The 22,697-nt window shown below is 51.0% G+C and overlaps 1 protein-coding gene across 1 annotated transcript; it reads right to left on the minus strand.

Moving 5' to 3' along the window:
* Positions 1–2,133: 2,133 nt before the first annotated feature.
* On the minus strand, positions 2,134–6,236 carry LOC124685958 (endoglucanase 5-like). The gene is made up of 3 exons (XM_047219976.1): positions 5,583–6,236; positions 5,056–5,310; positions 2,134–2,992 (listed from the first exon to the last, which is right to left on the minus strand). The coding sequence occupies exons 1-3, from the start codon at positions 6,234–6,236 to the stop codon at positions 2,291–2,293; spliced, it is 1,611 nt and encodes a 536-aa protein (XP_047075932.1). The 3' UTR covers positions 2,134–2,290.
* Between the last annotated feature and the right edge of the window lie 16,461 nt (positions 6,237–22,697).

Below are 22,697 nucleotides of genomic sequence, written 5' to 3' on the forward strand. Positions count from 1 at the left end.
TATTTGTCAATTGCCCAACTGTAATTTATTCACCCAACATGCTATTTATCTTATTGGAGAGACACCGCTAGTAAACTGTGGACCCCGGTCCATTCTTTCACATCTGAAATACAACCTATTGCAATCATTGTTCTCTTTTGTTTTCTGCAAGCAAACATCATTCTCCACACCATACGTTTAATCCTTTGTTTTCAGCAAGCCGGTGAGATTGACAACCTCACTGTTAAGTTGGGGCAAAGTAGTTTGATTGTGTTATGCAGGTTCCACGTTGGCACCGGAATCCCTGGTGTTGCGCCGCACTACACTCCTTCACCAACAACCTTCACGTGATCTTCATCTTCTACTGGTTCGATAACCTTGGTTTCTTACTGAGGGAAAACTCGCTGCTGTACTCATCATACCTTCCTCTTGGGGTTCCCAACGGACGTGTGCTTTACCGTCACAAGCACACCCCTGGAACCTTACTGCAAGCAAGCAGACGTGACGTTTTCGAAACAAGATCGGAAGTAGAGCGGAAGTACCGGTGGCCGGAACTTCCGGCCTACTTCCGTCCAAGTTCAGTGCAGAGTTCAGTGCTGATGTTGTCGGTAGGCATATCTGGGCGGAACTTCCGCCAGCTCAGGTCGGAACTTCCGTCTAGAGCAGAAACACAGCAACAACTCCAGATTTGAGTTATCTATCGATCAGACTTGTGTGTGGAATCAAACTATATCATGTATACATCAACACACATAAACTTGTACCTGTGTTGACGTCAAACACACAAAACCCATAAGTGCGGGAAATGTTCTTTCAGTGGGTACGTGTCGGCGTGGCCGGAGGAGTCGCCGGCCTTCCTTGCGCCAGCGACGACTCGCGAAGCTGGATGGCGAGGTCGTCCCACAGAGCAAGCTGGTCGAGTTCTCTATTGGCTATTGCGATGGCAATGGCCTCCTCCTCGCTAATGTCCGGCGGCTAGGTCTCCGGGTCTCACGCCGGGTCGCCATCGTCGTGGTGTCCCCGCCTTGGACATGGCCGTCGGACGCGGCCTCATACTCGGCCTCAGCGGTGTCGTCGTCATCAGCGTCCTTGTCCATGTCGTCGTCGTCGTACTCACCCTCACCCTCGTCGGCGGCGGTGGTGTCGGCATCGTCGTCCACGGCGAACTCGCGGTTGAAGTAGTCGACATCGCTGAGGTATCCTGCTCGACGGCGCGGGTCGAACTCCGCGTCCCGAACGAGATCCAGTTGTACGAGTTGAACGCGTACAGATCGACCGGCAAGATGGCTCGGCGGAGGCGCACCTCGTCATGGTGCTATCGGCCCTCACGTGGCACGGGAGGGACCAGCATGCAGCTAGCGTTGAGGTACGAGCCTCCTCCCGGCAGGCTCGCATCCGGCCATGGCACTGGCCGGTTCTCCTCCCAGAGGCGACCCACGAATTCGATGCGGACGTACCGCCCTCCCCGCGGCTTCTTGCCGGACCGAGAGCCGCTTGCCTCGTGGTCGTTCTTTGTAGTACGGCACGGACAACCCTTCCCTATGGCGTCGGTCGGATGGATATGTCGGGATCTGGTAATGGCGTGGTAGAGAAAATGGGCGCCGCCAGCGGACCTTAAAAAGGCTCGGACACCACCTCACCTTCAATGCCCTGCCATTGAAGCCGTTGCGACGCCGCCCACCAGCGCACGCACGCCACGCGGAAGGCGAGGCGCGCCATTAACGCAACGCAGAAAAGCTGCAACACGCCACCCGTAAGTTATACCGCGCTGAAGACAAAGCATCTGTGTCGCTGCCAGGTGGGCCAGTGCGAGAAGCGCGCGGACGCCCACGCTCTCTGTGTAGCGTCCTCTAGATGCATTCACAGAGCTTTTTTGGGCTGCGTTTATATCTGGACGGACGGATCGAATACTATGCGTCGGGCTATCGGGCTGGGTATAGGCGCATTTTCGACCGCCCGATGGCAAACGGACACGAGGGGCCTGTTGGAGATGCCCGAAGAAAAAAAAAAACCTTCAACGTCCATCCTCTTCTCTATTGGTAGTCAATGTAAATTCAATACTTTGTAGTCAATACAAAGTCAATCATCGATGTATAATGTTTTATTCTTTTTTGAAATTTCATATTCCTATATGGAAAAAATAAAACCTTCTATGAATCATCAGCCAACAAAAAGAATGTACAAATCCACCCACGATCCATCCACATCCTAAAAGTAAAAAAAAAAATCACTTTTTCCTCTGCCCTCTTTCTCAGTTATTCAGTTAATGAATCCTCCTATGAACACCGAACACCATGAATCACCGGGCTAATCACAGGTCTTGTTCCCCCTGCTGCCTCTGGATCTCCATGAACCTGGACAACACCCCGACCATGGGCGCCGTGTTGTACGTGCAGGCCTCCGTATGTATGTACATGCCGCGCTCGTCCCTGAATCTGTCCTTCCCGTCCGGCCCGCCGACGACGGCGCCGACAAGGTCGTGCGGGTTGTCCCCGCCGGCGCTGTACCAGTCGTCGAACCCCTGCGCGCACCCGATGAACCCCTTCTCCTGCTTCACCGACGCCGTCGACGCCGCCCGGTGGTGCACCTGCCGCGGGTACTTCTCGCCGTACCCGACCAGGTAGCTTGTCTCCGCCGGGTTCGTGCCCAGGATGTAGTCCGCCTGGAACTTGGCGAACGCCAGCACCTCTGCGGCGGGGACTACCACCTCCGCCGCCGCCTCGCCGCCGGTGTCCGAGGTGTCGGCGTCGTCGTCGGGGAGGCAGCGCAGAGGCTCGCCGAGAGAGGAGAGGAGGTCGGAGTGCACGGTGATGAGGAACGCGGCGTTTGTCACGTACTGGAGGTTGTTCCAGGCCCGGATGAAGAGGAGGCCGGCCGGCGTGCGGGGCGCGTTGCGGGCGGCGCCACCGGGGTTCTTGTTCATGTTGGAGCACACGTAGAACTCCGCCTTGGAGCGGTACTGCTCAAGCACCAAGCGCTGCTCCGAGCTCAGGTCCTTCTCCTCCAGCAGCAGCTGATGATGATCCAGAGAAATAATGTTAGTTTAGTTGCAGTGATCAACAAATTACTTGTAAATTTGTATGATGGAAGTATCAAAGTATCAGCAACATGAAAAAAGTGCAATTTCTGAGCTATGGGCTTTCCTTTGACTATTCTACCAAAATACTTGGACAGTTGGACGATTCTGTTCCTCTACATGTCAACAAGATTGTATTGACTGATTGCTCCTTCTAGTCCAACATCCAAACTATGCCAAACTTAAACAGTAAGGTTGACTTGAGCTCATCATTTGTCTGCTAGTACTCATCATATGTGAAGGCAGAATTTTGGTACCTGCTGACAGGTAGTACTATTGCTAGTAAATGACATCGATTGATATGAACCCTAATTTAATTGTCAGGCAGAACTAACTGTACATTTTAATCAAGGCAACTTAACCTAGATAGTGACAAGAAAATAGAATTTGGGCCACATGGGCTTGTGGTTGTGGGCTCAATCAGTTAGTACGGCTCTGTTTTTTATGTAACCACTTCAGTTCTCCCAAACATGTAACAGTTGGCAGATTCTTTTTTAAAAATATGTAACCGTCGGTAGAAGCTTTTTTGTCTCATGCTCCCACTTCCTTTTCTCTCTCTCTTCACCAATTGAAAAGTCATACACATCCATCACAACTAACTATGTGGCTTCATTAAATAGTTGAAGAAATGACCATTGACTCATGTCAAACCCCTATTCAAATTGGGCAAGTAAGATGTGTAGCTGGAGTAGGGTTAGTTGATTGCCTGTTTTCAAAGATCACATTCCAAGCAAGCATGCAAGAGTTAAGCTTGTGGGTGACTAAAGAAATGGACATGTGTATGCATGGTAAGGGAACTGCATGCTGCCTTGCATTCTAAGCATATGGTAGAGAAGTGTGGTCAATGGAGTTATGATTAGGAATGCAGTCCAATCCTACAAGACCCCAAAATGACAGACATTGCTGTCATCAGCCTACCCCTGGTATCTATCCAAGGTTAGGAAACCTGTCTGTTTCCCGAAGGTTTATATAAATGGTAGCTACCCTAGAGCACATGTGAAAGGAACACACATTAGATTTAGGAAATGTGGTTGCCAAAGGACAAAGGCACAGGTGAAGAAAATCAAAAGATCTTGCCTGGCCCATGTTTTTATAGTAAAACAATTCGGGCATCTCACTTTCTGCCCTTTGGTGGGCTGAGCATCATCTGCTCCTCATGATTAAGCAGCTTTTTCTCGTTAAGAATCGTCAATCATCTTCTTAATTAACTATATTTTTGCACATGGCCCCTCAACCGAAATGCAGGTATGTATTGTGTTTGCAAATTCAACTTATAGCTAGCTAGCTATATATGCATGCACTCAAACACAAACTAGTGCACACATTTCTCGTACGCATATATATTCTCGAGAGTCCAAAAGCATAATTTGTGCCATGTAATATATGCATTTATAGTACAAGAGAGTGGTTGGGCATGGCGCATCCATCAACTCTTTCGATCACAAGCAAGAAAGGAAGCTAGGTAGAAGGGTAGCCATGCTTGCAAGCTAGAGAGGGTCGCTAAGCAAAAGCTAGGGTGCACCAAACAGGCTTGCTCCTCATGCTAACTAAACAAAACTGGTGGCACAGCCAAATCAACAAAGAGGATGTGTTAATCAACCACGTTGATTACCACATATCACCTATTCAATAACCGCTACTATACTAGTACTAATTTTTTTAGTATTAAACCGGTTGATCAACCAAACCGGTTGAGCATCACATGTCACCTATTTAATTACCACTACTCCACTATACTATAGTACTAAACTGTTGGTACAGTTCAATCGCTGAGTTTTTTTAGAACCATCTAATTACTGCTACAAATATAATACTATCATTGACTAATTTACAGTTCTAGCGCAATCGACGCTAGAAAAGAAGCATTTTGATTATGCATGCAAGCATAGAAAAGGTAAACAATTTTGACCAGTTATAGCAAGCAAGAAAGGTATAGGTTCGGTGGAGGTAGGTGCATGCATGCATGGGTTTGGAGTTGGATGCGTGGGGAATGTGCTGACCTTTGAGGCGAGGACCTGTAGGCCGGAGTACTTGATGTCCCAGCTGAACTCCGAGACGCCCCAGCCGGTGCCGCCGAAGTCCTCGGCGTTGTCGACGGCATAGTCGAGGTACCGGCGGCTGCCGGTGGCGCGGTGCAGCCAGAGCGCCGCCCACAGCAGCTCGTCCTTGTACCCGCTCGACGACGGGTAGAAGCTCTTCACCACCCGGACGCTCTCGTGGTACCTTCCCCTGTACTTGTCCGCGAACTCGAACAACTGCACATACAATATACATGCATTAATACGACGTACTTGCAAAATACGGTATTGTTGAAATGTACGTGTACGATGGGCGGTGAGCTGCTCGCTGTCAGCTACCAGCCGCTGCTAGTGGAGTGTCATATTTTAATTGTGATGAATTTTGTGTAAAGCGATCAAGCTAATAACAAAAAAAGGCTAAAGCAAGATTAAGGTGCTAATTCTGTCGATTATTTCCTTTTGCATTATTAACTTTTGCGCGACAAGTCAGTGACTAGGTGACAGCGTACCTGCTGCGCGTGGTGGAGGAGGAGGTGCGCGTAGTGGGCGTCGCCGGCGTTCCGGAACACGACGGACGCGGCGGCCATGGCGGCGGCGGTCTCGGCGGCGACCTCGGACCCCGGGTGCTCGGCGTCCACCTTGTAGGCCCTCCGCGACGTGGTCATGTCCTCGGGCCGCTGCCAGCAGTAGTGGTCCGAGTCGCCGTCGCCGACCTGGGTCCAGAGCTCGTTGGGCGCGGTGTGGGCCTTCATGAAGTAGTCGGTGCCCCACTTGATGGATTGCAGCGCGTGGACGAGCTCCCCGGCGGCGGCCACCTGGTCGCCGTACTCGATGATGCTCCAGGAGAGCATGGTGACGGTGAAGGCCATGGGCAGGCCGAACTTGACGTGGTCGCCGGCGTCGTAGTACCCGCCCACCAGGTCCACCCCTTGCTCCAGCCCGTCGGTGAGCCCCGAGTGGCCACGCCACCGCACGCGCTGGTTGTAGGGGAGCCGGCCCGAGCGCTGCGCCTCGAAGTAGAGCAGGCTCTTCCGCAGCGCGTCGCCGTAGTCGTGCGACGGCGCAGACGGTGATGATGATGACGGTGAGGCCGACGAGGCCATCACCAGCGACACCGCCATGACGGCGGCGGCCAGCACCAACCTGACGGTGACATCGCTCATTTCAGCGATGCACCTGTATGCTCTTTCTCCTGCCTGCTCTTCTGGAAACCCAACGCGTCGGCGGCCTCGGGAGCTCTGCTCTTCTGTGCTCGATCGATCAGGCTCCCGCAGTAAGCAGAATGGCCACCGGCGGCGCGCGGTGGTGATCGCTCGCCGGAACCGAGCAAGACAAGAGCTATGTATTAACTGCCTCCCAAATTCCCGCTTGGAGTGCCAAAGAATTGACCGACCCTTCCAAATCAAGCAGAACCCTGCTCCTCTTCTCCTCCTTCTGCCTGGGGTAATTAAGGAATGGAACTGATAACAGGAGGAGAATAATTGCGGCCGGCCTCCCGGGTAATAATGGGTAGCTAATTATCCACTTCCAGCTTCTCCTGCTGTCCCTCTTCTTCCTCCTCCTGGACCGATAATATCTGTGGTGGCGCTACATGATGGGTATATATACATAGATATAAATATAAAGTAGTAGGAACTGAATGGACCCTGATGTGTGGGTTGGTGGCTGCAAAGAAAGGAAAGAAGCTTGGAAGCTTGGCATGCATGGCGGTGTCTTGGCAGTGAGAGGAAAGGGACGGCTGCCGGAGCCGAGCCTGAGAGAGAAAGTCAGTACGTCCTACTACTTGGCTGTGTAGATTAAGTCATCGCGTTCGCGCGCGCGTGTTCCCTTTGCTTTTCAGTTTCGAGCTCTGTTCTCTTGTGATTGGTCCATGCGGACCCACGTTTCCGCTGCCATGGTTGTTCGGTCCAGCAAGGTCCGCGTGGGAAAGAAGAGTGAGGGACCCGTCCCACGTTTCATAGGCCGTACGATCAAGCCATCTACGGCCTGGATTAAAGGCATAGAAAGAAAATTGCCAAAACAACCGACCGGTCTTCTATGTGTGTTTTTGTGGCTTTTCTATGCATTATGTTCCGCTATTCCTTCTCATAAAAGCACAGATTCCTTCTTATAAAATGTTTCACTTCCAGAAAAGGAAAACGTACACCTATTCACGGACGGAGGGAATAGTTACCACCTCACTCTTTTTTATTTATTGTCATGCCATGTCAAGCCTACCACAACTTGCTTGGGAAAAAAAGTTTTGATGTTATTGTATGATGTTATTACCAATATTAATCTCGTTATGAGTAATCTAAAGTCTTATTTGAGGCGTTATATAAATAAACCACCCAACTATGCCCCTAATAGCAAAAAAGTTGTTTGGGGCTTCCAATATTTTGTCCGACCCTTCCACCCCGCTTCCACCACATACGGAGGCTAATGGGCTGCCAGACAACCGCGCAATAAACTTCATACATGCCCACCCGTTAGCTACACAAAATTGCCTATTGGGATGCGGGCATGCAGCACGATGCATTAGCATAATTTTAACTGGCACTCCTACCCATAAATCTATATACATACTATTGGCAGGCCAGCTAGAGATGCTCTAAGCATGCATATCACCACCAAATTTGTCAAGAAGAGGAGACAATAAAACATATTTTCTTCCTGTGTCAGTTTGATAGGTCTAAATGATCAATCATTCAGATAGGTTCTACCTTGTACCATCCTCCTAGAATTGTAAATATTTATGGAAATTAGCTAAATGGATTGGATCATAGGTGTTTAAACTTTTATCAGAGTGGGAGCGATTGCAGTTATATGGTCGCTATGGCTATGTAGAAATGATAAGATTTTTAACGATAAAAATTCTTCTCTTATGACGGTTATATATCGATGTACGGCTACGCTCCTTTCATGGTCGTCGCTTCAGCATTTGGAGGACCACGGCCTATTTACAGAGATGTCTACATGGTTGAAGAACTCGGCCAAACAATTTATTTCCTAACATGGGTGGTTGCATAGTCGTCGATCGAGACTCCAATGATCTAGCGAGTTTTTCCTTTTAGCTTCTTTGGTCTCTTGTTATGTAATTTGTACTTTGTTCACTACAGGAAAATCAGGCGCTGCCGTGCAGCATATCATTGCCGTGAGGCACCGCACGGCAAAGAATTCTTTGCCGTGCGCCGCAAGAGGCACGCACGGCAAAGAATATGTGCACGGCAAAGTTAAAGGGCGGCGCACGGCAAAGATAAAGAGCACGGCAACCTCACCCATGCCGCACGGCAACGTTCCCTCGCACGGCAAAGTTCCTCAAACGCGCACGGCAAAGAAAACATGACGGCAAAGCCAACGGAGGCCGCACGGCAAAGAAACCGTGCTCGGCAAAGGATCGGGACATTGCCGTGGGCCTCCCTTTGCCGTGCGGCCAGATAAAATGCACGGCAAAGACGCCTTTGCCGTGCACTCCTTCTTTGCCGTGCGCCATACTTCATTTTATTTGTTTTTCTTTCTATTTTATTTCATCTAATACTTATATTTATTTTTTTATTAGTTTTACTTTTTGATGACTATTTATTAGTGTTACTTAAGACAATGTGCAATACAAAATTAATCTCCATGCTCATCCCCCACAAATATGAGGGTTCCGGTGCTCCGGCGGCCGTCCCCCTCCTTCCCCCCAAAACAGCGGGACGGCGGGTCTACCCCCGTTGATTTCTCCGCGCGAGGGTGCACAATGTACTTTTTCATTCTCTTAGGTTTGTTAGGGTAGGTTTTAGGTCCAGTTGCAAGTTTTGGTTGCATTTCGGTGCTCCGGGGGTCATTCCCCCTAAAAACGGCCGTCTCGTGGGCCCCGGATGGTCTACCCCCTAGATTTCTCCGCGCGAGGTTCCACCAATATACCTTTTCATAGGTTTAGGTTTGTTTAGTCCATGGACATATGGAAAACCATGTGTGGCACCCTTTGGCACAGTCTAGCCCCCGATATACCCGCGGTGGGACACTTCACCGTACACGTCCGAGAATCCGTTAAGTGTTATCGCCCGAAGGTGAGGGATGTCGGACCGGGGATCCATGCCATGCACCATTTGGTGAATTACACCTAGCATCACACTTTGACACATATCATAGGTCCACATGCAAGGTTTGGTGGGGTTCCGGTGCTCGGCGGTCGTTATCCCCTCCTCCCCCAAAACAGTGGAACGCGTGTCCCGGCGGGTCTACCCCCTAGATTTCTCCGCGCAGGGTGCACCAATGTAACTTTTCATTATTTTAGGTTTGTTTAGTACATATACACATGGAGAACCAAAGATTGGGACCCTTTGGCACATATACCAGCAGCTAGAGCCATTATCACACGATCGACGGTGTGCTCGATCTACTGGTTAGGGTTAGGGTGTAGGGTTAGGGCTAGGGTTTAGGGGCTAGGGCTAGGGTTTAGGTTAAAGGGTAAGTATTTATGGTTAGGTTTAGGTTTAGGGTTTAGGGTTAGGGTTAGGGTTTATGATGCATGCTTCTGCAGCTCCGGCGTCGTGGTTTAGGGATTTAGAGGGGTTTAGGGCTCGAAGCCTCCCCAGTTTAGGGTTTAGGGTTTAGGGGAGCTACTTTTGCACCATTAGACCTTGCACCACACTTTGACACATATCATAGGTCCACATGCAAGGTTTGGTGGGGTTACGGTGCTCCGGCGGTCGTTATCCCCTCCTCCCCCCAAAACAGCGGAACGCGTGCCCCGGCGGGTCTACCCCCCTAGATTTCTCCGCGCGAGGTTCCACCAATATACCTTTTCATAGGTTTAGGTTTGTTTAGTCCATGGACATATGGAAAACCATGTGTGGCACCCTTTGGCACAGTCTAGCCCCCGATATACCCGCGGCGGGACACTTCACCGTACACGTCCGAGAATCGTTAAGTGTTATCGCCCGAAGGTGAGGGATGTCGGACCGGGGATCCATGCCATGCACCATTTGGTGAATTACACCTTGCATCACACTTTGACACATATCATAGGTCCACATGCAAGGTTTGGTGGGGTTCCGGTGCTCGGCGGTCGTTATCCCCTCCTCCCCCAAAACGGCGGAACGCGTGCCCCGGCGGGTCTACCCCCTAGATTTCTCCGCGCGAGGGTGCACCAATGTAACTTTTCATTATTTTAGGTTTGTTTAGTACATATACACATGGAGAACCAAAGATTGGGACCCTTTGGCACATATACCGGCAGCTAGAGCCATTATCACACGATCGACGGTGTGCACGATCTACTTGGTTAGGGTTAGGTGTAGGGTTAGGGCTAGGGTTTAGGGGCTAGGGCTAGGGTTTAGGTTAAAGGGTAAGTATTTATGGTTAGGTTTAGGTTTAGGGTTTAGGGTTAGGGTTAGGGTTTATGATGCATGCTTCTGCGACTCCGGCGTCGTGGTTTAGGGATTTAGAGGGGTTTAGGGCTCGAAGCCTCCCCGGTTTAGGGTTTAGGGTTTAGGGGAGCTACTTTTGCACCATTAGACCTTGCACCACACTTTGACACATATCATAGGTCCACATGCAAGGTTTGGTGGGGTTCCGGTGCTCCGGCGGTCGTTATCCCCCTCCTCCCCCAAAACAGCGGAACGTGTGCCCCGGCGGGTCTACCCCCTAGATTTCTCCGCGCGAGGTGCACCAATGTAACTTTTCATAGGTTTAGGTTTGTTTAGTCCATGGACATATGGAAAACCATGTGTGGCACCCTTTGGCACAGTCTAGCCCCCGATATACCCGCGGCGGGACACTTCAGCGTACACGTCCGGGAATCCGTTAAGTATTATCGCCCGAAGGTGAGGAATGTCGGACCGGGGATCCATGCCATGCACCATTTTGTGAATCACACCTTGCATCACACTTTGACACATAGAATAGGTCCACATGCAAGGTTTGGTGGGGTTCCGGTGCTCCGGCGGTCGTTATCCCCCTCCTCCCCCAAAACAGCGGAACGTGTGCCCCAGTGGGTCTACCCCCTAGATTTCTCCGCGCGAGGGTGCACCAATGTAACTTTTTAATTCTTTTGGTTATGATTTAGGGTTAGGGTAAGGTTTAGGGTTAAGGGTTATGGTTAGGGATTTCGGGTTGATCTGCAACTCCCGCGTTAGCAATTGAAGTTGCGTCTACCCCCTTGATTTTTCCGCGTGAGGTGAACCGGATTGAATCACATATTTATTGAAAAGCATGGGACATATATTATTACATAATACACATTTTGAAAAAACAAGTTTAATATAAATTTTAAATAAAACTTAATGTTATCGATAATTAAAATGGTAAAAATAAAAAATCCTTTGCCGTGCGTAAGCCCACGGCAAAGAACTCTGCCGCACGGCAAAGGGTCCTTTGCCGTGCGCTTCTCCCTTTGCCGTGCGCTTCTCCCTTTGCCGTGCGTAAGCCCACGGCAAAGAACTCTGCCGCACGGCAAAGCGCCCCTGCCGCACGGCAAAGGCCTGCGCACGGCAAAGCCACTTTCACTTAACCCTAAACGTCGATCCGACCAGGTGTGTTTCTGGCCAATCGAGCACGCGCCCGCACCCCTGCCTCCTCCCACGCGCCAAGCGCCGCCGCCCACCTCCTGCTCTCCTCCGCCCCTCCGGCCAGCCGCCGTCGCCAGCCCCCACCGCCCACGCCGCCGCCGCTGCTGGCCCCACCCGCCCACGCAGCCGCCGCCGGCCTCCTCCCACGCAGCCGCCGCCGGCCTCCTCCTCCTCCTCCCACGCAGCCGCCGCCGGCCCTCCTCCTCCCACGCAGCCGCCGCCGGCCTCCTCCTCCCACGCAGCCGCCGCCGGCCCTCCTCCTCCTCCTCCCACGCAGCCGCCGCCGGCCTCCTCCTCCCACGCAGCCGCCGCCGGCCTCCTCCCGTGCTTCAAGGTAACGCACCGTCCGGGTTTTTTTTCTCGCCACGGTTAGGGTTTGTTAGGGTGCGTTGCCGTAGCCTCTGGTTTACCCTCCCTCGGTATCTGACCCGCGCAAATTGCCGCCGCCGAGAAGGGGGAAGCAAATCCAGCTCGAGGGACTGCATTTCGGCGGGAATTCCGGCTCCTCGTCAGTCGTTGCTAGCTCGTAGTGGAGTGGAGTGGACACCGCAGCCGCGACGTTGCTGTCACGTGGTCGGGGTGATTGGGGTTGGGGTTCTGTCGGCCCGGTTCGGTAGGGGCTGCTATTTTCGTGGGGGTAACGGGCGCAATTCTGCTGCCAGCGGGCGTGCCCTCGAGGATTATTCTTTAGATTTTGCCGTGATCGGTGGTTTTAGCCGCCGGGGGAGGATCTAGCAGGGTGTCCTTGAGTTGGGCATATGACTGCGTATGGAAAGCTTCCAATTCCAACTTGGGAGCCCGCCGCCGCCCGCGGTGAGAATTTTGTGTGTGCGAGTGAAGGCTATTTTACCTTGGCATTGTCTTCTCATGGCTGTTCATGGGCATGGAGGAGATGATAGTATAATCCGGTTCTAAACTTCCAACTGGGATTTTAGTTTAGTATGAATTAGATATAGGATTTTAGTTTAGTATAATATTTTAGTGTTTAGTATAAATTAGAAATAGGAATTTAGCTTTGAAAAAGGTGTTTATGATACGGATATGTTAAAACTAGCCCCATATGGCAAAAATAAGATAATGTGCCGGAAGGAAATTCTTTATGGTGAAGTAATATTGTTATACCACTATTGTAAAAAATTCTTGTTCACTTGCATGACTATTTTTCTCGTTATGCGGGCGATGCTTCGAGGTGGACACGAGGGGCGGCGTCGCGGGGGTGTTTGACGGGGCGTTCCGGATCTTCTTCGGCGATTCTCTCGGAGGGTCGTTGATCTTCTTCGCTTGTTGTCGATCACGCTTCGAGGGTGAGAATCCGTTCGCCTCTCTTGTACCTAGGTTTTTTTTGTGTCTAGATCACCAAGTCTGTCGCGATACCTAGGCGTCTCTTCCCGACCGTAAGGGTTACGCGGATAAATATGCATTAGTGGTCTCGCATATTATGAACCGTAACTCTTACGGCATTTATCGGGACAGCCGGCGGATGCGTAGTTGGGTACGTTCTCCGTGCTCTACCCCGATCCGAGACAGGATTTCGGTAGCGCCTCCCCGTTGTTCTCCGGATGCACACCCCTCTCGGCTTTTTGCCGAGACGTGTATCGGGAGAGCAGCGGGGAGGTGCTGCCGAATTCTGTCTCGGATCGGGGTAGAGCTGGGAGAACGTACTCAATCTACGGATCCGGCGGCTGCTAGAGCCCACCTAGTAGAGTTTCGGGTTGATGCACGCGTAAAATAAATAAATATATGATGCATTTATTTCGTATTTGATATATAAATGCTATGTTCGTCTGTTTTGTTGCTGATTAGAGGATGGATAATCGTGGCTGGATGTACGATGGCGAGAATCGGTCGGTGGAACTATGCTCGATGAATGGGGAGAAAAGACCGAGCGGTTTGTGGATAGGGCGTTTGCCATCCCTAGCAGACCTATAAGTGTTTGGTGCCCTTGTAGTAAGTGCGCTAGCCGAAAGGCACGGGACAAGGAAACTATGAGTATGCACCTGATCAAGTTTGGGTTCACACCGTCCTACGGGATTTGGACTTACCATGGAGAAAAGGCAAAGAAACGTGCTAGGAAGGAGGTGCGGCAGATTCAACCTAGGGGGAATATGACACTTGGTTTTGATAGGTGCTTAGAAAACTTGGCTAATGGTAATGTGCACGAAAGCTCTCATGTAGAGGTGGAGACACCTCGGGATGCGGAGACAAGTGAGGACCCGGAGGAAAACACAAAGGAGTACTATGAGGCTCTGTTTGCTTCGCGAAACCCCTACATGAAAATACAGAGGTTACCCAACTAGATGCCATCGCTCGCCTTATGGCCTTGAAGTGCCATAGGAACTTGTGCGGAGATGGGTTCGATGAACTTACGGTCATCGTAGGCAGCCTTCTGCCGAAAGGGCACCTCTTGCCGCAAAACTTCTACTATTCGACCAAATTGCTCGGTGACCTTAAGATGTCATCTCAGCGGATACACGCTTGTCCAAAGGGATGCATGCTATTCGAGAGAGGAGCACGCCGACACAAATTATTGCATCAAATGCAATTCCTCTAGGTACTTTGAGGTGGACCGCAATGGTGATGGTCGAAGAGGCGGACCACGGTTGCCAAGAATATCCTCCGCTATCTTCCGGTTCTACCGAGGATCCGGCGGCTCTTCATGACCGAGGATACTGCCCGACGAGATGAGGTGGGCCGTGGAAGGAAACAGATACACCGACAAGATGATACATCCGTCGGATGGTGCTGCATGGAAGAACTTTGTGAAGAAATTTCCATTGAAAGCGGGTGACCGAGGAGCGTAGCGATTGCGATATCAAGCGATGGGTTCAATCCATATGGTATGTCGGCTGCGAGTATACGGTTGTTGGCCGGTGTTTGTTATTCCCATGAACCTCCCCCCGGCGTACGCATGAGATCGAGAGAACATGTTTGTGTCGATGATAATCCCGGGGCCCAAATACCGGGCAAGAACATGAATGTGTACACGGAACCGCTGGTGGATGACTTGGTTCGTGGCTGGGAAGGTCGCGGGATCCGAACATATGACGCATCAAAGAAGGAGTACTTCGATATGTATGTGTGGTACCACACGTCCACGCATGACCTGCCGGCACGTGCTTTGTTCCGCGGGTGGTGTACACATGGGAAGTGGCCTTGCCCACGGTGCGGACAGGCCGTGACTTTCTTACGGCTAAACAAGGGAGGCAAGTATTCATGCTTTGATGAAGCTCGACGAGTTCCTTGAGCGGAGGCATGCATACGGGAGTGATGTAAAGAGTTTCAAGAAAGGCCGTGTTGTCCGTGGCCCGAAGCCAATTCCGAAGACCGGAACGGAAATCAAGGCCGAGTTAGATGCTCTTGAGCCTAGCCACGATGGGAATGGTTTCTTAGGATATGGGGAGACACACCAATGGACTCACAAGCCGTGCTTATGGAAGCTCCCTTACTTTGAGTTTCTCGAGCTCCCGCATAACATTGATGTAATGCACACCGAGAAGAATATCGGTGAAGCCATTTGGAGCACGATTGTGGACACCGAGAAGACGAAGGATAACATAAAGGCTCGAATTGATCAAGAAAGGTGGTGTGATAGGCCGGAGTTGAACATGCAGCCACCTAATGGTGCCAAAAAACTTGGACTAAGCCACACGCTCCGTTACGCCTCACAAAGGCCCAAAAAGGGAGGTCTTCCAATGGATGAAGGACTCCTTGTTTTCCCCGATGGGTTCGCAGCCAAGCTGGATGAGGGGCCCGAACATTGAAACGCTGCGAGTACAAGGACCGAAGAGTCATGACTACCACATATGGCTTGAGCGGATAATGCCGGTGATGATTCGAGGCTATGTCCCCGAGAAGACTTGGCGAGTGCTAGCGAGGTTGAGTTTTTCTTCCGCTAGATTTGTGCTAGGGAGTTAGACACTAAAGTGATTGAGAAGCTGGATGAAGAGGCACCCGTGTTGCTTTGCGATCCGGAGAAGATCTTTCCTCCAGGGTTTTTTAATCCGATGCAACACATGATCCTGCACCTCGCGGAGGAGTGCTTAAAGGGGGCCCGAATTGGGGCCGTTGGCAGTTTGGTCCCGAGAGAGAAACACAAAAGCTTCGTCAAATGACTGGCAATAAATGCAAGATCGAAGCATCCATAGCCGAGGCGGTCTCGAACGTGGAGGTGGCAAACTTCACCACTAAGCACTATGATCCCAACATTCCCACAAAGCACAACCCGGTCCTCCGTTTAAATGCCGCCAACAATGAAGAAGTACCCAAGCTTAGCATCTTCGTGGGGCTTGGTGGCAAGTCAAGTGGCTCGAAGCCGTACAGAACGGACCTACCGAGCGGACCTTGATCCACTCGTATGTCTTAAACACCATGGTCGAAGTGAAGCCGTACATCGAGTAAGTGCGAACCATTTAATTATTCGCAAACGTTCACTCGTATGTTCGTGGCTAACTCTTCCTCTTTTCATCGGTATAGGAAATTCAAGGCTATACATTGGAAGAATACCCACGGGGAGCCTACCCCGGAAGAATCCAAGCAAATTTTCGATAAGGGAGGCGGTTTCGGTTTCGAGTAGCTGGTTTTGTAATTTGGTACTATTCTATCCAAATTAGCTAGCACTTCCTACATTTATCGGTCATTTCTCGTTCTAAACTTCTTGTGCTAAACTTGTAGGCAAGAGCTGACAAAGAGATGAAGTCGAGCTAAGAAAAATTGCTAGGGGCTTTGACCATTCCGTAGAAGCGTTCAACTCCTATGACGTGAACGGGTATCGCTTCCGAGACCCATCAATACACAACAAGCCGGCCCAAGCGAAGACAATAAATAGTGGGGTGGTATGTCAAGGTGATGATGGGCTCCATTACTATGGAAGAGTCGAGGGTATATACGAGCTGAATTACGGGTTTCACAAAGGGCTAAATCCCGTCGTCTTCAAATGCCATTGGTTTGACCCACGTCGGGTGAGACGGGATCCTGAAATTGGGTTGGTCGAAGTTGAAAGGAACTCCATTTATAAGGGAGAGGATGTGTACATCTTGGCAACCCAGGCCTTTCAAGTATTCTATCTCCCGTACGCGTGCAGAAACCCGACAAAACGTCTACATGGATGGGATGTTGTGATGACGGTGCCTTCACGCAATAGGCCGCCCCGCCAAACAAGGACGATTACCGCCGCGTAGACCCCACAACAAGGAGTGTCGAGTTTTATCGGGAAGAAGGGCTCCCGGCCATTTCACAATCGGCTTGCCGACTATCGATGACATGGTCGTAGACGATGAACAAGAAGACGCGGGCATGGATGGAGACAATGCAGAAGATGAAGCTGAGGATGTATGTGCCCCGGAAGACCTGAGTTTGCTCGAGGCGTTCAAAGCAGGGATTGACCTCGATGCGAGATGGACCACCTCCAGGTTTCATTGATGATTATTGGTTCGCCGAGCCTGATGACGATGAGGAGACACGCGGTCCAATCACGGATGGCGACACGAGGCTGCTGATCTATGTAGTAGTAATTGTGAGGCTAGCCTATTTGTAATAACTCCGTGTAATAGAGATTGTCTAGCTAGGTTATTTGTAAGAACTCCGTGCTATGTTTGAGAGAACTCTATGGTAGCTATTTGTTGCTTCCACTAATTAATTAATGTTCATCCTTTTGCATTATTTGTTGCTTTCATTAATGTTCATCTACTTATATTTACTGTTGCTTTCACTAATATTTATCTCTTTACAATATTGCGTACTAATAAACCACTCTCTTCATTTGTGTTTGCGGGTGATTGAAGCATGCCGCCAAAAAAAGGGGTGGCGGTCTTAAAAGAAGCTCAAGGACTTGGTAGGTGTAGGGACTTCGAGGCGGGGCCCCCACCTAGCCCCCTCCTAGCCCCCTCCTGTCGGCTCCCACGGGGCGGCCTCGTAGGAAGAATGCGACGCGGGTACTCACTCCTAGTCCTAGCCCCCTCCCGCGGCCGATGATGATGACGAGGAGGAGGAGGTGGGTGGGGAGGACCGGGAGGAGGAGGTGGGTGGGGAGGACCGGGGAGGAGGAGGGGGTGGGGAGGACCGGGGAGGAGGAGGGGGACGAGGAGGACCTCTCGGAGGATGAGGGGTTGGGGAACTTAGTGTTCGATCCTGATCCAAGCCTAGAGTGGTGTGAGCCGGAGGATTACCGATGCGTTCCAGCTTTGGAGAGGGCTGAGGCCACGTGATAGGAAGCCATATCGGCGTGGGATAACACAGCTCCCCTCGGCGAGAAGGCTGGCGCTACGAGCACGTTGTTCTTGTGCCCTATGGAAGGAGGTACATGTTATTTTTTGGCATTTCGTTATCGCAATTTTGTCATTATCAAAATTATTATCACATACATATTGATGTTGTCGTTTCATGGTGCAGCTCGTTCCGAGTTTGAAGACCCGACGCGAGAGACCGCCACGTGGGTACTCGAACATCCTTGGGGGCCTACTTAGGTGGTATTTCCACTGGGATAGTCAACTTCCCTGCGGTGGCTGCGACGTAGCTTGGAGGTGGGCGCACTACGGCCTCGCGGAAGATCCTCTTGGCCGCGGCACCGCGGCGGATATGGTTGTTGCCAAATTCTGGGTACGTGACTTTTGACTTCTTACCATTCATACACTCTCCTTGGTTCACAATAATTGCACTAATGCCCCTTGTTTTACCTATGTGCATGGTTGCAGAAATACTTCAAGAGGGCCGAGGGCAAGGAGAATGCGTGCGATGATGTCCTACACCGGCTTGCAAGGAAGAGGGTGGCCGGCATGCACTACGAGGCACGTATTCAATGCGTCCGCGGCTGGCACGCCGACCGCTTCGTCCACATGAGTAAGGAGGACGCTCGCGACACGCTCATGCGGCCGTGGCGATACTTGCGGTATTTGCATTTATGTGTTATTGATTTCTTTATCGCCATGTAGTTTATTTTACCATAATGGGTTTATCTTGTGCATGTAGAACCCTCCTCGGTACGTCGGCAACGACGATAGGTGCTTTCGTGCGATGGTCATGTGGTGGACATGCCCCCGGTACCTCAAGAAGCACGAGGAGGGCAAGGCGAAGCGGGCGGAGATGCGAGGTGGATCGCATATCCAAGGCGGCATCCCCATCTCTCTTCACTGCAGAAGGAGGTGAGCAAATTAATGGTTCCTTCATTCTTTGAATTCATGTTATATATTTGTTAACTCCGCAAGGGTGTGTCACTTCACTCAATTACATGTTCTCTTTTGCGGGAAGTCGGGACGGGAGCGAAGCCTAACGTCTTTGCCGTGCTAAAGAAGATGAAGCAAAGGAAGACGCCGATCCTGAGACGGGGTCCGTTGTGTGGTTAACCCGCAATCCGAGACCCGAGTGCACGTCGTATGTCTCCAAGTTCAAGCGAAGTACGGCGAGGAGGCCAATCCGGAGGCCGAGGACTTTGACCACGAGGTCGCGGTGCTTGCGGGAGAAGGCTTGAAGCATGGCCGCCTATGGTTTGGTGACGGGTGCGTCGACCCGGCGAGGGTTCCCTCTCTCCGCCGGATCCGTCGTGGTCGTAAGAGCGGCCAGCCTGAGGTAGAGCCCCGGCCACGGGCTTCGGATCTAGGCTGTCGGCGGTTACGGGTATGTTCTTCCTCGAGCCTCTACATTTCCTTTACATGCTTTCCATTGAAATGTTAATGACATCGCGGCAACACAACGTAGGAGGAGATGGCAGCGAAGGAGCGAGCGGCCCGGGAGCAAGGGCGCGACATGGAGCAGCGGATCGCGAGTACCGGCGGCGGCGGACACGGATGATGCGGCGGATGCAACGGCGGCGGCGAGATGATGCGAGCGCAGCGAGGCACGGATGAGCTGGCTCATGAGCCGGACGGCTCTGTCTTCTCCACCGGGGAGTCTTCTGCTCCTCCACCTTACTCCATCGTGGATGCCGCCACCGCCCACTCGGACCCCGGGGACACCTATCACCGTCAACAACATGAACATCATCCGGAGCATGAACCTCGGTGAGTCCTCTTGTGCCCAACCCGCTACTTGTACTTGTTCAAGTGTTCAATATGCAAATGCAAATGTTCATTCCATCAACCTGCTTATAGATTTTATGTCACAAGGCAATGACAATGAGGCCGGCGGAAGCGGAGGAGGACAAGGTTGATGGCATGGTCTTCGTGCACTCGTGGTCGTTGCAATGGATTGTTCGCACTTGTTATGGATTGTAATAATGGACATTGCTATGCATGAACTATGTGTGCTCGATGTGGACTCTATGTAACGGATTGTATGCATGAACTATGTGTGCTCGATGTATTTGTGGTGTTGTTGATGTGTTTGGTGATCTTATGTTGATATATATGTTATATATGCTATATTTGTGAAATGCAATATTTGAAATGCGGGGATAATTGAAAAATAGCAAAAAAATGAAAAAACCAGGCCCCTTTGCCGTGTGTGTGCACACGGCAAAGGACATTTGGTCTCTTTGCCGTGTGCACACGCACGGCAAAGGGGCCACGTGTCGCCCAGCTGTGCTCTGGGAGCTCTCGGGGGCGTGCACGCATGGTTCTTTGCCGTGCGTGGCGAGCAAGGCCGCACGGCAAAGCGTCGCACGGCAAACATTGTTGCGCACGGCAACGCAGGGCGCACGGCAAAGAAGTAGGGCGCACGGCAAAGCAACGGCGCACGGCAGCGATGGCGACGCACGGCAAAGATCCCTCGCACGGCAGCGTCCGCGGCGCACGGCGAGAGATGGCGACGCACGGCAAAGGGCGTTGCCGTGCAATCCGTCCATGCGCACGGCAAAGGCGGCTTTGCCGTCGAAGACTTTGCCGTGCAAACTATGCCGTGCGTGCACGCACGGCAAAGCCTTTGCCGTGCGTATAGGCCTCTTTGCCGTCCAATGGCTCGCACAGGCAAAGCCTGTTTCTCCCGTAGTGTCGAAGCATTTGCTAGAAAATACCGCTGGAAAATTATGTGCCATTGTTGAGTTACTACTGCATAATTACCATCGGGATAATTGCGGGGGTTAAAGGTTTTCGTCCGAAAATATAGTGGGAAGAAATACATACACGAATTATTGTTTCTCGTGAGGTGCACGTACTGTTGCTTAGAAATTACAGCCGGAGGAGTAAGGTCGGAAGGAAATTATTGTTGAGGCTAAAATTTTGCATCGGAAAATTACAGTCAAAAAGTTAGAAGCGGTCATAGAAGTATTGCTGGGTAATTACCGCTGAACGTTAATTGAATGCTTGTGCGTTGAATTATTGTTGGAGTTAAAATATTTGTATCGGTAGATTTCTAGTAAAAACAAAACTATTATTCGTACGTTGGTTACTTTGTAGCAACCTGGCGACATCTCGCAATCTTAATCAACAAAATAGCTCTCTATAGTAGCAAAGGCACGAGAGGCGCATGGCTTCTCCATCGATCACCGGCCTTGTCGGAGTAGATGGAGAGTGTTTTTTATGTTTCTCTTCGTGCTTGAGATTGGTGTTTTAGTTTGTATTGTAAATTCAGTTTTTTGGTACTTATGTACAAATTATGATATTGAATATTTTAAGTGAAATCTTTGCCTTGGAAGAATTGTAACAAATGGATGATTTGCTTGTAAGTATGGGATGACTGACGTATTTCTCTTTGGCATTCGGGCGAGTTCTTATGGCCAACAAATTTAGATTCTACGAGTTATGGATTTAGTTTTGCAGTTCATTATAGCTCGCCTAGTCTTGTGGAGATAGGAAATCGAGTGAACAACTCTAGCACGAAGCGATCAAATCTCTTAGCACAGCAGAACAACTCAAAACGACGCAATCAAATCAGCAGCTGCTGCACCAAACCAACAAAAAAAAATCAGGCTACTTCTTGCATACACGAGGCCGAACCAGTGTTGCCGTTGCCCTAGTAGAAATGATGCGGGCCGGATCTTTAACCTTAGAAGTGCTTACAAAGTGCGGTGGTCCAATAACGAGGGACGGCCCGGACCGGGCCTCTATGCATTGTGATGTAGTAGAATTGCAATTGCATGGTAGAATCACTACTCAAGTGCGAGTGTTTATATATCCTATCTCGGACTGAATTTTGTGACTCAATGGACGAGACACTAATCCTGATATGGGGTGACCCGATCTTCTCGGTAAGCAACCATGGTGATGATGATCACGGGGTGATGACGGTGGAGAAACACGACGATGAAGTGGATGATAACTTGTATGACGTAACGAGATCTCTCGATTGGTCCACTGTCGCCAATGCAACAACTCTCAACCACCGCAAGATATTCGCAACTCCACACACTTGCGCACGTAGCCGTCGACCACGAAGCGGTAAGTTGCAACCGTCTAATTCTCCATGGAACAACGGATCACACAAGACTTTTTCGAGATCTACACAATATCAAGCAATATGGTGTAGGGATTCAATAGTTTTGCTAGAGCAAACAACTAAGAACTAGGGTTTATCTTAAACGTGGTCTAAAGCAGCTAGGGGGCGTCCTGGGCACTTATATAGGCATCCGGGATGAGTTCTGGTGAAAAGATACAAAAATAACCGACCCGAGATAGATCAGGTCGGAGACAGGACTCGGACGAATCCGGTCCGGAATCCGGTCAACCGGGCCGGGGACCCGATCGGCCGGTGCGGCGTCCGGTCAACCGGGCGGCAACTCGGAAACCTTGCAACTTTCCGGTTTTGGCCCGGTACGATGCATCCCATCCGGTTGGCGCCCGGTTAGCCGGGCCGGGGGCCAGGGCTGGCCGGTCACGGAGGCCGGTCTAACCGAGTCTTCGGGCCGGCACCGGACGTCGACTTCTCCTCTCGCGCATGCCTCCCGCTCCTCCTCGCGCGTCCATGAGATATCTTCATGTCAAGCTCCATGTCCAGCTTCACGTCCATCTTGACGTCCGTGTTCATGTCCAGTTTGCTCCTCTACTCCTCGTGCGATGCTCGTCTCCTCTTGATACCCCGATGATACATAAGTAATAGGACTTAGGCGGTATAAAGTTCTCATCAATCAAAGTACCGTTTAGAAACAAGTTCACCTGTTGTTTAAGTAGCTTCGCACGAGCCCTTGTAATTGGTCCAATCCGAACTTCATTGGACTTGAGCTTC

Source organism: Lolium rigidum, chromosome 2, assembly GCF_022539505.1.
Source record: "Lolium rigidum isolate FL_2022 chromosome 2, APGP_CSIRO_Lrig_0.1, whole genome shotgun sequence".
NCBI lineage: Eukaryota > Viridiplantae > Streptophyta > Magnoliopsida > Poales > Poaceae > Lolium > Lolium rigidum.

Excerpts from the sequence above, each read along its gene's own strand:
- LOC124685958 (XM_047219976.1), bottom strand. The coding sequence starts at position 6,236 with ATGAGCGATGTCACCGTCAGGTTGGTGCTGGCCGCCGCCGTCATGGCG. Across the intron at positions 5,311-5,582 it reads TCCTCCACCACGCGCAGCAG|TTGTTCGAGTTCGCGGACAA; the intron begins GTACGCTGTCAC and ends TTGTATGTGCAG. Across the intron at positions 2,993-5,055 it reads TACAGGTCCTCGCCTCAAAG|CTGCTGCTGGAGGAGAAGGA; the intron begins GTCAGCACATTC and ends GATCATCATCAG.